This window comes from Rhinopithecus roxellana, chromosome 1, assembly GCF_007565055.1.
Source record: "Rhinopithecus roxellana isolate Shanxi Qingling chromosome 1, ASM756505v1, whole genome shotgun sequence".
NCBI classification, from domain to species: domain Eukaryota; kingdom Metazoa; phylum Chordata; class Mammalia; order Primates; family Cercopithecidae; genus Rhinopithecus; species Rhinopithecus roxellana.
Window position 1 is genome coordinate 202322360 of NC_044549.1, and position 14257 is coordinate 202336616.

At 47.2% G+C, this 14257-nt stretch overlaps 2 protein-coding genes across 5 annotated transcripts in view; one reads left to right on the forward strand and one right to left on the reverse strand.

Moving 5' to 3' along the window:
• FYTTD1 (forty-two-three domain containing 1) overlaps positions 1 to 8690 on the reverse strand; it is a 47945-nt gene extending 39255 nt beyond the window's left edge. The window contains exon 1 of the mRNA XM_030936674.1: positions 8085 to 8690. The gene's annotated coding sequence lies outside the window, so the exon portion shown is untranslated. The remainder of the gene's footprint in view (positions 1 to 8084) is intronic.
• A 273-nt stretch (positions 8691 to 8963) lies between these two features.
• The window catches only part of RUBCN (rubicon autophagy regulator), a 56363-nt gene continuing 51069 nt past the window's right edge, over positions 8964 to 14257 (forward strand). For 3 of the 4 annotated variants that reach the window (XM_010381216.2, XM_030936690.1, XM_010381217.2), the window contains exon 1: positions 8964 to 9223. In XM_010381216.2, coding sequence (XP_010379518.1) covers positions 9159 to 9223 — 65 coding nt within the window. In that variant the 5' untranslated portion in view covers positions 8964 to 9158. The remainder of the gene's footprint in view (positions 9224 to 14257) is intronic. The other variant, XM_030936688.1, reaches the window with a different exon arrangement.

Sequence of the window (14257 nt, forward strand, 5' to 3'; positions counted from 1 at the left end):
TGGAGTGCAGTGGCCAGATCTCAGCTCACAGCAAGCTCCGCCTCCCGGGTTCACGCCATTCTCCTGCCTCAGCCTCCCGAGTAGCTGGGACTACAGGCGCCGCCACCTCGCCCGGCTAGTTTTTTGTATTTTTAGTAGAGACGGGGTTTCACCGTGTTAGCCAGGATGGTCTCGATCTCCTGACCTCGTGATCCGCCCGTCTCGGCCTCCCAAAGTAGTGCTGGGATTACAGGCTTGAGCCACCGCGCCCGGCCTTTTTTTTTTTTTTTTTTTTTTGAGACGGAGTTTTGCTCTTGTTGCCCAGGCTGGAGTGCAATGGCGCTATCTCACCTCACTGCAACCTCTGCCTCCTGGGTTCAAGCGATTCTCCTGCCTCAACCTCCTGAGTAGCTGGGACTACAGGCGCCTACCGCCACACCTAGCTAATTTTTATATTTTCAATAGAGATGGGGTTTCACCATGTTGGCCAGGATGGTCTCGATCTCTTGACCTCGTGATCCGCCCACCTCAGCCTCTCAAAGTGCTGGGATTACAGGCGTGAGCCACCGTGGCTGGCCTAAATCACCCTTTTCTTAGCTTTGAGATATATTTGATAATAAAAGACACACACTGAAAGTATGCAGTTTACACAGGTGTACAGGATATATACCTGTGAAAACACTACCATAATCTGAATAATAAATATCATTATATATTCATTATTTTCTAAAGTTTTCTTGCTCACTTTTGTAATCCTTACCCCCCACCTACTATCTAGGCAACTACTGATCTGTTTTCGGTTGCTGTAGATTAATTTGCATTTTCTGGTATTTTAAATAAATGGAATCATACAGTATATAGTTTTTAACTGGATTACTTCACATAGCATAATTGTTTTTCATCTGCATGCCTTTTCTTTTTCTTGCCTTATTGCACTGACTAGGGACCCTAGTATCATGTTTAATTGGAGCAATGAAAGTGAACATCTCTGCCTTGTTCCCAACCCCAGAGGAAAAGCGTTTAGTCTTTCACCATTAAGTATGGTGCTAATTTTTTACAGATGCCCTTTATTAGGTTGAGGAAGTTCCCTTCTACTCCTGATTTGCTGAGAGTTAATCACAAATAAATGCCAAGTTTTAGCTGATGCTTTTTCTGTATCTAGAGATTATCAAAAGGTTTTTCTTGTAAAATTTATTAACATGGTGAATGACATTGACTATCAAATTTTGAATGTTGATTTTCTTTGTTTTTGAATGTTGATGTTCCAAATATTGCATTTTTGGGATAAACCTACTTGGTCATGGTGTATTATCCTTTTTACATATTGTTGGATTTGACTTGCTAATATTTTGCCAAGAATTTTGTTTTTTCATGAGTGACACTGGTATGTAATTTCCTTTCCTCATAATTTATTTGTCTGTTTCTTATGTTAACTCTTTTGCTTTTCAAAAGAGGATTATCTAGAAATCATACTGATGCAATATGTATTATACTGGTATATTAAAGGAGTATGGTATAATTTATATTGTATGATACTAGATAATATGTATTAGATATAACTATTAGCTAATATTAGTTATTTTTTAAATTTATTTTTTAGATGGAGTCTCGCTCTATCACACAGGCTGCAGTACAGTGGCACGATCTTGGCTCACTGCAACCTCCACCTCCTGGGTTCAAGCAGTTCTCTTCCTCAGCCTCCCAAGTAGCTGGAACTACAGGCGCCTGCCACCACGCCCAGCTAACTTTTGTATTTTTAGTAGAGACGGGCTTTCACCATGTTGACCAGGCTGTTCTTGAACTCCTGACCTCGTGATCCACCTGCCTCGGCCTCCCAAAGTGTTGGGATTACAGGCGTGAGCCACCATGCCTGGCCAATGTTAGTTATTAATAAACAATAGCTAATTAATAGTTCCGTTAAACTACTTATATATACACTACAGTTTTTCTTCTCTTTCCTGTTCAATTTTTTCCATTCTACCCCATCTGCTACTGCCTTCTGCCGCAGCAGCTTTTCTTTGCCACTTCGCAGTAGCTTTCTGTCCCTCTTCTGTGTTGCCCTTTTCCTTTGTTGTAAACTTTTTCTGTTCTAGTCTTCTGCCTTTTAATCTCAAAATTTGTTTGTTCATTTATTTGTTCATTCAACCGAGTTCGAGTTGCTACTATGTGCAAGACACCGTGCTAGATGCTGGGGACGCTGCAGAGAACATGACAGGGCTGCAGGCATAGCTGCTGCCCTGAAGAAACTCAAGAGCTCCGGAGGAGCCCGTCAGCCTCAGCTAGCCAGTTTAAAGGAGCACTACTGGCCACTAAGTCCCTGAGCATCAGTTCTGTGTAACTGGGGAACCTGCTCTGGGTGGACAGGGGAACTTGAAGGGGAATTCTTCCTGGACTCAGGGGTGGGGCCTCTCAGCTTATTAGGTCTTGCCCTCCTTGGGGAAGCCAGGAATCTTGACCACCAGGGAGTCTAGATTGAATCACTGAATGACCAACTGTGGCATTTTCCAGAGCTAAACAAATTTACATACAGTGCCAAATTCCCCCCATTTACATAAAACTTTGTTTTTCAAAGATATCCTCAATTTGTACTGGATAGATTTGCAGTCCAGGAAGGCCCAGGGAGCCAGAATTCTAGGGTCATGGATCTTCACGCATTCCTCCTTCTCCCAGGCCTCTTCTCTCTTTGCCCCTCAGGTTCCCTGCTCTGGGATGAGGAGCCCAGGCCAGGGGAGACTAAAGCACAGCGTCTTGCACACAGCAGCCACTCAAGTGCTGACAGTCTTCATGCAGCAGAGGGTCCCTTCTGTGCAGCTTTATTCAGCAGGAAGCCGGGGCAGGGACAAACTGAACATTTGTCAACTGGATTAAGGATTTGCTCAGTCTAGAAATAAGACTTTTTTTTTTTTTTTTTTGAGACAGAGTCTCACTTTGTCACCCAGGTTGGAGTGCAATGGCACGATCTCGGCTCACTGCAACCTCCGCTTCCCAGGTTCAAGTGATTCTCCCACCTCAGCCTCCCGAGTAGCTGGCATTATGGGCACGGCCACCACACCCAGCTGATTTTTATACTTTTAGTAGAGATGGGGTTTCACCATATTGGCCAGGCTGGCCTCAAACTTCCGACCTCAAATGATCTGCCTGTCTCGGCCTCCCAAAGTGCTGGGATTACAGATGCTTGGCTTAGAAATAAGATTTTTAAAATTTTCATTTTAACATTAAAAATGGCACATTTTTATCCATTGTTCATGGCTGGTAAAAGCGTTCCTATATATATATATATATATATATATATATATATATTTTTTTTTTTTTTTTTTTTTTTTTTTTTGAGACAGTCTTGCTGTTGCAGTGGTGGGATCTCTGGAGTGCAGTGGTGGGATCTCTGGAGCGCAGTGGTGGGATCTCTGGAGCGCAGTGGTGGGATCTCTGGAGCGCAGTGGTGCAACCTCTGGAGGGCGGTGGTGGGATCTTGGCTCACTGCAACCTCCGCCTCCCGGGTTCAAGGGATTCTCCTGCCTCAGTCTCCCAGGTAGCTGGGATTATGGGTGCACACCACCACGCCCAGGTAATTTTTAGCAGACAGGATTTCACCATGTTGGCCAGGCTGGTCTTGAACTCCTGACCTCAAGTGATCTGCCCTCCTCGGCCTCCCAAGGTGCTGGGATTATAGGTGTGAGCCACCGTGCCCGGCCGGTTCCTATATAATTGAATAAATGAATCACTACTAAATGCTTAGAGGGGATGGAAATGTTGCTGTAAAGACAGAATTAAAGCCAAGTAATTAAAACTGGGCAAAACTCTTCAAAAGCTTTTAAAATCATCTCATCAGATGAACTGCTATAAGCTTTATATATGCCTAATAGAAAAAGAATTTTGGTAAATTAGTAAATTTGGTAAAGTCAGTGAATTGGTCAGTTGGCAAAATTGGCTTAAAAGACTTTTAGAAATGCTACCTATGGGGAAAACATACATTACTTTTAAACTATCTTTAAAATTAATCATTACAAGATAAAAAAAAGTCCATGTGAAACACTAAAATTTTTGTTATATTTAGCAGGATATAGTCGTAAGAAAACAAAACCATACTGAGATCGTTGACTATTTTTTTAGGTCTCCATGAAAGCAGAACCTTGACTATTTTTTAAACTTGCAAATCTAGAGAAAAGTTGCAAAAATAGCGCAATGAATACCCATATATCCTCTACTTCACCAATTATTAATGTTTTGCCACATTTGCTTTCTCTCTGTAGAGAGATAGATACTATTAGTTGTTGTTAGACAATTTGAGAGGAAGTTGCAGAAATTATGACTCTTTAGAATCTATTTCTAAGGGCTGTGTGCAGTGGCTCACACGTGTAATCCCAGTACTTTGGGAGGCTGAGATGGGCAGGTCACTTGAGGTCAGGAGTTCAAGACCAGCCTGGCCACCATGATGAAACTCCATCTCTACTAAAAATACAAAAACTAGCTGGGTGTGGTGGCATATGCCTGTAGTCCCAGCTACTCAGGAGGCTGAGGTGGGAGGATCACCTGAGCCTGGGAGGTTGAGGCTGCAGGGAGCTGTGATCACACTCCAGCCTGGGAGACAGAGTGAGACCCTGTCTCAAAAAGAAGAAAAAAAAAATTCTACTCTGAAAAGCAAAGGGGTAAAGAATGATGCTTACCTTTTGAGATAATGTAGATAACATAGAACCCTAACCCTAATGCTAGTTTGGCATATTTGGCATTTTTTTGTATTTGGACCTCAGATGCATGAAATTGGATTAATCATAATCCTTGGTTCATGATATACTCTTATTATTTTCCATGCATGCTCCATTTTCTTTTTTCTATTTTATTTATTTATTTTGAGACGGAGTTTCACTCTTGTTGCCCAGGCTGGAGTACAATGTCACGATCTTGGCTCACTGTAACCTCTGCCTCCTGGATTCAAGCAATTCTCCTGCCTCAGCCTCCCGAGTAGCTGGGATTACAGGCATGCGCCACCATGCCCGGCTAATTTTGTATTTTTAGTAGAGACAGGGTTTCTCCATGTTGGTCAGGCTGGTCTCACTCCCAACCTCAAGTGATCCACCCGCCTCGGCCTCCCAAAGTGCTGAGATTACAGGCGTGAGTCACCGCGCCCGGCAGTTTTACATTTTTTTATAGCAACAGGGTCTCGCTTTGTTGACCAGGCTGGTCTCGAACTTCTGACGTCAAGCGATCCTCCCACCTCAGCCTCCCAAAATACTGAGATTATAGGCGTGAGCCACCACACCTGACCAGTCCACTTTCATTTAGTTCATTAATTAGTTATTTTAAATAACTGACTAGAACTAGTTATAATTTAATAACCAATTATTTTTAAAACTATGCACCTTAAACCCACTGCTCCAAATAAAAACCCTATGACAATAACCCTATGACCCAGCAATTCCATTCCCAGGTATGTGAGAAATTCTTGCTTATATACAAGAGGAGACAGATATGTACAAGAATGTTCTTAGCAGCACTGTTTAGCACAGCAAAACCCTAATGCCTATCAATGGGATAGAGCATGAAAAAACAGCGGTACATTCTTACAATGGACTAATATACAGCAGTTGAAATCAATGAACTACAGTGATCTAGTGACATACAACATGAATGAGTCTTATAAGATTAAGCAAAACGGCTCCAAAGAATAAATATAGCTTGACACCCCTTTTATAAAATTAAAGCCTAAAAATGTTAAGCATATACATATTTTAGGAATATAGATAGATGCAAATAAATTATATAACAAAGCAATGGAATCATAAAGAAGGGGTTTATTAGCCGGGCATGGTGGCACCCGCCTATAATCCCAGCTACTCAGGAGGCTGAGGCAGCAGAATCTATTGCTCACTGCAACCTCTACCTCCCAGGTTCAAACGATTCTCATGCCCCAGCCACCCAAGTAGCTGGGATTACAGGTGTGTGCCACTACACCTGGCTACTTTTTCGTTGTATTTTTAGTAGAGACAGGGTTTCACTATGTTGGCCAGGGTGGTTAAACTCCTGATGTCAAGTGACCTGCCTGCCTGGGCTTCCCAAAGTGTTGGGATTTCAGGCGTGAGCCACCGCTTCTGGCCCCTAGGATCTCCTGATAGAGCTGATTGCCTTTATTTTATTTATTTATTATTTATTATTATTATTATTTTTTGAGACGGAGTCTCGCTCTGTCACCCAGGCTGGAATGCAGTGGTGCAATCTTGGCTCACGGCAAGTTCTACCTACCTGGTTCACGCCATTCTCCTGTCCTCAGCCTCCCGAGTAGCTGGGACTACAGGCGCCCGCCACCACACCCGGTTAATTTTTTGTATTTTTAGCAGAGATGAGGTTTCACCGTGTTAGCCAGGATGGTCTCGATCTCCTGACCTCGTGATCCACCCGCCTCGGACTCCCAAAGTGCTGGGATTACAGGCATGAGCGATCGCGCCTGGCCTTTTTTTTCTTTCCCCCCCTTTTTCAGACGAAGTCTCGCCCTTATCGCTCAGGCTGCAATGCAGTGGCGCGATCTTGGCTCACTGCAAGCCCTGCCTCCCAGGTTCAAGCAATTCTCCTGCCTCAGCCTCCTGAGTAGCTGGGATTACAGGCATCTGCCACCATGCCCGGCTAATTTTTTTTGTACTTTTTAGTACGCCTGTAATCCCAGCACTTTGGGAGGACGAAGTGGGTGGACCACCTGAGACTGGCCTGATCAACATGGAGAAACCCTGTCCCTACTAAAAAATACAAAATTAGCCGGACATAGTGGCGGATGCCTGTAATCCCAGCTACTTGGGAGGCTGAGGCAGGAGAATCGCTTGAACCTGGGAGGCGGAGGCTGCCATGAGCCGAGATCACACCATTGCACTCCAGTCTAGGCAATGAGTGAAACTCTGTCTCAAAAAATTAGATAAATAATCATATAGTGTTAATTTGGGATTATACTGTATGCCAAAAAATAAAGGTCATACATTTATAGAACTAGAAGTAAGGCCAGGTATGGTGCTTCATGCCCGTAATCCCAGTACTCTTTGGGTGACTGAGGCAGGAGGATTGCTTGAGCCCAGGAATTTGAGACCAGCTTAGACAACATAGTGAGACCCTGTCTCTACCAAACATTAAAAGAAAAAAAAAAATTAGCTGGACATAGTGGCACTGCCTGTGGTCCCAGCTACTTGGGAGGCTGAGGTGAGAGGATCCGCTTGAGCCCAGGAGGTTGAGGCTGCCTTGAGCTGTGGTAGCGCCACTGCACCCCAGCCTGGGTGACAGAGCAAGACTGCGTCTCCAAAAGAGAAGAAACACAAGAAGGTAGAGAAATCCCAATGAGTAATATTGCCCCTTTCTTAAAAAGTATAATCGTTTAGTAGGAAAATGAGCAAGTTTGAAAGAGTATTTTTTAACCTAAATGAAATAATAAATTGCTTTAAGAGGCTCTTTCATTTCATTTTTAATTGCCAAAACACTTTTCTTAAGTTTGAAAATACCTAAAAGCCAGGTTATTTTAATAGAGTCATTAGTTTTACACAGAGTTATTCTTGATCCCTCTTTCTCCCTCACTTGCCACAGTCAGTCCTTTATAAAGTAGTACTGATTCTATTGCCTTCACATTGCTCTAATCTGAACCTCTTTGTTCTCTTCAACCGCTGCTGTAGTTTAAGCCTGGGTTTGCAAACTAGCAACTCCAGGGCCACCTTCAGCCTACAGACAAACTGTGTTTGGCCTGTGCAAATTTGAAAGTTTAAAAAATTTGTTGCCAACGTTTAAAAATTTGGAAGTTGTGCTTAAAAATGCGGCTCTTAAGCTTCTTTTAAAAAATCCAAATATCATAGCTAGGTGTGGTGGCTCGCACCTGTAGTCCCAGCTATTCAGGAGACTGAGGAAGGAGGACTGCTTGAGCCCAGGAGTTCCAGGCTGCAGGGAGCTATGATTGCGCCACTGCACCCCAACCTGGGCGACAGAGAGAGACCCCGTCTTTGAAAACGAAAAAAGAGAAACCAGACTATCTGGCAACCCTAGGCCCACGTGTTTCTTTCAACTGGTTCGCTTCACTTCTTACCATTACTTGGTTATCGCCCATAAGGACGACCAGTCTCCTCTATCCAGCCTTCCACCCTTACCTCAATATAGTGTTATATCTTCCCCATCTCCTGTCCACATTGTCAAAAGTGGTTTTCTCATCAGATTCGATCAAATCACTTCTTGATTTGCATATACTTGATTTGCTGATTGTTTTCAGGATACAATCCAAACTCCTTAAAATGGCATTTCACGATCTGGTTTCCCCACACCAGAATGCCCACACCACGCTGCTGCTCGCTCCTTCCCAGCTCCGGCTACCCAGCACCTGCAGTCCCCCAACCAGCACTTCCTTCTATCTGCCGTGTTGCTGCTCTCTCCACCTTCTCTTCTTGCTCCTGGCTAACCCGTACTCAGCCTTCAGAACTCTGCGTTGACATCCCTCTTCCAAGAGCCCCCAGGAGCCTTTCTCCCCTGCTGTTTCACGATCCCAAAGGCACCTGTGCTCTTATTTGTGAGCGCTTCATCTAAATGCTGGAGATCTCCAAACACCAGCGGCGGACATTAGGCCAGGGCAGGCTAGGTGGGGTTAATCGTACCGGGATTAGATCAGCGTTATTGCCTAGTCTACATCTCGGACTGAGTTCGGTCCCCAGCGTGTCATGTGACGCGGGTAAATACGGGTCCGCCCCGACACGGATTCCTGAGACCACAGTCCCCCGCCGCTTGCGAGCCTGCCCAGCCAGCCACTGAGTGCGCGTAGTCCACGAGCGCGGCCTGGCTTTGGAGGGCGCCGCCTGCGGGAGGGGCCTGGGGTTGGAGGAGCGCGGTCTGCGAGCGCGGCCTGGGATTGGAGGGCGCGGCCTGCGGGAGCCGCCTGGGATTGGAGGGGCGCTGTCTGCGAGCGCGGCCTGGGATTGGAGGGCGCGGCCTGCGGAACCGGCCTGGTCTCGAAGGGCTTGCCGGGAGCTGTAGTCCCCGGAGCCGGAAGTGGGGGTGGCCGGGATAGACGCCGCAACCCAGGCGGCTGTCGCTGCTGTTGCCGCTGCCCGTGTGTAGCGCATCACCCGGAGCCCACCGGCCGCAGTTGCCTCCTCCGGCCCCAGGGGCCCCCGGGAGCCCTGAAGGGCGAAGCGGCAGGGGCGCCTCTCTTGGGCGAAGAGGCGCCGCCCCGGATGCGGCCGGAGGGCGCGGGAATGGAGCTCGGAGGCGGCGAGGAGCGCCTGGCTGAGGAGAGCAGGTGGGCTGGGAGCGGCCGCGGAGTCGGGGCAGCGACAGGCGCCGGAGCCCCGGGAGGCTTGGGAGGGCGCGGGGCCACGGAGAGAAGGGCCGGGCGCCACGAGTCTTGAGGACGACGGCTGCGGAGGACTTGTTTGGGAAGCGTTTCGCAGAGGAGGGACGGGCGGGGCGGGGATGGGACGCAGGCGGGTGGGTGGGATTTGCGGAGGGCCAGGGGAGCAGAGGAGGGTGAAGCTCAGACCCAAGACTGCTGGAGAGGAGGTGGCTGCCGGGAGAGACTGGGCGAAGAGGCCGGAGGGGCTGCAGTGAGGCTTTACAGGCCAGAGTCTGCAGCTAGGGCAGGGCACCACCCTGACTGAAACTTGCCGTGGCAGCAAGTGGGGCCACCGTGAGGAGGAGGATGTTGTAAGAACTCCTGGGAGCGGAGGTGAAGCGTTGTGAGTGGCTTAGGAAGAAGCTTAGGCAGAGATGAGCGTGGGGAAGAAGGCGAGGAGAGCCCGGGGAGAAAGGGAGCGAGTGTCATGGCGGTGCGGTGGGGGTGGCGGCTGCCCACGAGACCCGCAACTCCTCACTTTGTCATTGGCGAATCGCTGTCAGAGTGGCAGGACCTCTGTGGCATTTCGTCTTCAAACCTGTCACTTCTTCCTCACAATGCAGACTAAGCAAGTTCACATGTATTTATATGGAACCATTGTCAGAAAGTTCATGTCTTCTAGAAATTGGGGGATATAAAATAGAAAAGCTACTTTGGACCGGGTGCGGTGCCTCACACCTGTAATTCCAGCACTTTGGGGGAGACTGAGGCGAGTCGCTTGAGTCCAGGAGTTTGAGACCAGCCTGGGCAACCTAGGGAGAACCCCGTCTCCACAAAAATACAAAAATTAGCTGGGCGTAGTGGTGCTCACCTGTGGTCCCAGCTACTCGGGAGGCTGCGGTGAGAGGATCACCTGAGTCCAATAAGTCGCGGCTACATTGAGCCGAGATCGCACCACTACACTCCAGCCTGGGCGACAGAGGAAGACCCTGTCTTCAGAAAACAAAAAACCGAAAAAACACCAAACTGCTTTGACTAAATGATGAATTGGAGTCTGTAGAGATGATTTGCATATTTAGGGTTTGCTTCATTAATAACTCTGGTCTTCATCTTTTAAAGAGACTGGAATTCTGACAGGCGAGAGCAGGAATGTGGCATGAGGGAGTCATACTTGACATTTATTGTTTTATTTTTTGAGAGAGGGTCTCACCCTGTCCCCCAGGCTGGAGTGCAGTGCCGTGAACAAGGCTCACTGCAGCCTCCAACTCTTGGGCTCAAGCGATTATACTATCTCAGCTTCCCAAGTAGCTGGGATTATAGGTGCCAGCTACCACACCTGGCTAATTTTAAAAACTTTTTTTTGTAGAGACAGGCTCTCACCATATTGTCCCAGGCTGGTCTCTAACTCTTGGGCTCAAGCGATTCTCCCCCACCTCGGCCTTCCAAAGTGCTGGAATTACAGGTGTGAGCCACCAGGCCTGACCTCGCTTGACATTTAGAAACAGTTTCAGATATAATGATGGTCTCAGGAGCAGCTGGGGTCCAAAAACTAGAAGCAGAATATTTATCTCTGAGAAAATATCAACAAGGAAAGATTTATGAGACGTTCCTGGGTGAAGACTTGCTCTTTTTAAGGGTGACTCTACTTTTATGTGCAAAGTGGCCTGTTGAACAAAACCTGGACTAACAGGACTTTGGGGCTCCTGCCTGAGATCTGAGAATGATTTGTACTAAGTGAAACTGAACATTTTACTTCCCTTTTCCATATTTCGGTTTCTGCTTTGCCTATTTGTCTATTTATTCTTCCTACAGATGTCTGTGAAATGCCTCATGCGAGAGGTCACATGTAAATTCTAAACATGTTTTGGGATTGTTTTGATTTCCCTGCACCACTTCATGTGAGGGAGGCTGGGTTTTTTTTTTTTTTTTTTTTTTTTTTGAGACGGAGTCTCGCTCTGTCGCCCAGGCTGGAGTGCAGTGGCGCGATCTTGGCTCACTGCAAGCTCCGTCTCCCAGGTTCACGCCGTTCTCCTGCCTCAGCCTCCTGAGTAGCTGGGACTACAGGCGCCCACCACCACGCCCGGCTAATTTTTTGTATTTTTAGTAGAGACGGGGTTCACCGTGTTAGTCAGGATGGTCTCGATCTCCTGACCTCATGATCCACCCTCCTCGGCCTCTCAAAGTGCTGGGATTATAGGCATGAGCCACCGCGCCTGGCCTGGGTTAGTTACTTTTTTAATGTATGTAACAAACACTATTTACCACATGCCAGGTATTGTTTTAAGGTATTAAGACATGAATAGTACATTAACTTCTTTAATCCTATGACTGCTGTGTGCAGCAGGTACTACTGTTATCACTGTGGCACAGATGAGAAAGCTGAGAAATGGACGGGTAAGTAACTTGCTAAGGTTGTACAGCAAATCCCTGGCAGAACTGGATTCAAATCTGGGTGGTTCGGCACCAGAGTCTGCGCTTTTTTTCTTTTTGTCTTTTCTTAGAGACAGGGTCTCACTATGTTACCCTAGGCTGGTCTCAAACTCCTGGGCTGAAGTGATTCTCCAGCTTCGGCCTCTCAAAGTGCTGAGATTACAGGCATGACGACCATGCCGGCCCAAGAGTCTATACTTTTTTTTTGAGATAGAGTCTTGCTCTGTCGCCCAGGCTGGAGCGCAGTGGCACCATCTTGGCTCACTACAACCTCTGCCTCCCAGGTTCAAGCAATTCTCCTGCCTCAGCCTCCCAAGTAGCTGGGATTATGGGTGCCCACCACGATGCCTAGCTAATGTTTTGTGTTTTTAGTAGAGACAGGGAGTTCGCCATGTTGGCCAGGCTGGTCTCGAACTGCTGACCTCAGATGATCTACCAGCCTCGGCTTCCCAAAGTGCTGGGATTACAAGCGTGAGCCACCGCGCCTGGCCCGAGTCTGTACTTTTAATACTTACACTATGCTGCCTCTCACTATGCTAATAGTAACAAAGGAATGCATAAGATAATGAATAAATTTCATAGCATTCTGTGCCTGTCATCCAGGCCAGTAGGATAGCTCCTTTGCAGAATCTTTTCCCATCTTTTACTCTTTTTATGATTGCCTCTTAACCAAAACTTCAATCAAAACTTAATTTTAGTAGTGGGGTTATCCTCACAAAGTCACTCACGTCATTGTTATAGGCGTACTGTGTTGGCGGCTGGTTAATTCAGAATGTGTTGTTTAATGAGGCTTCATGGTACTGATGGCCTCCTTAGCTTCAGATACACGACTGGTAAATATATTCCTTGTGCCTATTAATTGAGGCTTTGTGACTGGGTTACTGCAAACATAACCTCTCTCTGGCCAATGAAACACCCAGTTCAGAAACAGTCTCCTTGATGAGATAGCATCATTTTTATTTATTCATTTATTTTAAATATAGGGCCTCGCTGTGTCACTCAGGCTGGAGTACAGTGGTGCAATCATAGCTCACTGCAGGCTCAAACTCCTGGGTTCCAGTGATCTTCCCGCCTCAGCCTCCTCAGTAGCCAGGATTACAGGCATGTGCCACCACTCCCAGATCATTTTTAAATTTTTCAAATTGTTTGTAGAGACGGAGCCTCATCATGTTGCCTAGGCTAGTCTCAAACTCCTGGCCTCAAGGGATCTTGCCGCCTTGGCCTCCCAGAGCACTGGGATTACAAACATGAGCCACTGTGCCTGGCCGGTAGCATCATTTTAAAAATGAAGGATGAAACTTTTCAGTTTATTTTCTTTTTTTTTTTTTTTTTTTTTTTTTTTTTGAGGCGGAGTCTCGCTCTGTCACCCGGACTGGAGTGCAGTGGCCGGATCTCAGCTCACTGCAAGCTCCGCCTCCCGGGTTCCCGCCATTCTCCTTCCTCAGCCTCCCGAGTAGCTGGGACTACAGGTGCCCACCACCTCGCCCGGCTAGTTTTTGTATTTTTAGTAGAGACGGGGTTTCACCGTGTTAGCCAGGATGGTCTCGATCTCCTGACCTTGTGATCCGCCCGTCTCGGCCTCCCAAAGTGCTGGGATTACAGGCTTGAGCCACCGCGCCCGGCCAGTTTATTTTCTTTAAGTAGTTGATATAATGAAATGTGAATAAGCTTCAAAGTCAGATAGACCTGCATTTGAGTCCTAGTTCAGGGTTAATTTGGCTTAACTTGATCAAGTTAACCTGCCTGAGTAGGAAGAATAATGCTTTCCTGCCTGAGAAGTTTCGAAGATTCAATAAAATAATGTGCATAAAGCTCCTGACTGAGAGCCTGATATGTAGGAAGTAGAAAAAGTGTCGACTCCACCCCTTGCTAGTTTTTTTGCAATAAGGCGAGCGTCTCCCCCACAAGTGACTGTTTGCAGGGGCATCACTTGTTGTTCCTCTTTCAGTGGCTCCTCTATCTGAGTTGAACACACTGGGACCTAGAGTGCTGGCTGAGCTTCCTTCTCCCCCTCTTCCCCCTGTAGTGTGCTTATGCGATGGGCTTCCCTGGTGTTTTCCGTGTAGCTCTCACTCCAGCAAAACGCTGTGGAGCTCAGGGATGCTACTTCCCTTTCCCTCCGTTTCCTCAGTGCCAGTTATTTTGAGGTTGCCTGGTAAAACTACTACACTACGCTGGGCGCGGTGTAGTAATTGCAGCTCACGCCTGTAATCCCAGCACTTTGGGAGGCCAAGGCGGGCGGATCACGAGGTCAGGAGATCAAGACCATCCTGGCTAAGGTGAAACCCCGTCTCTACTTAAAATACACAAAACTAGCCGGGCGTGGTGGCGGGCGCCTGTAGTCCCAGCTACTGGGGGGGCTGAGGCAGGAGAATGGCGTGAACCCAGGAGGCGGAGCTTGCAGTGAGCCCAGATCACGCCACTGCACTCCAGCCTGGGCAACAGAGCGAGACTCCATCTCAAAAAAAAAAAAAACTACTAGACTGGTAAACTGCTAAAGGAATGGTCTTTCTAGCAATTGCTCTGTCTCCCTAGACTGCCTTGGCCTTACAGTCTACTGCTGAGCTTGCA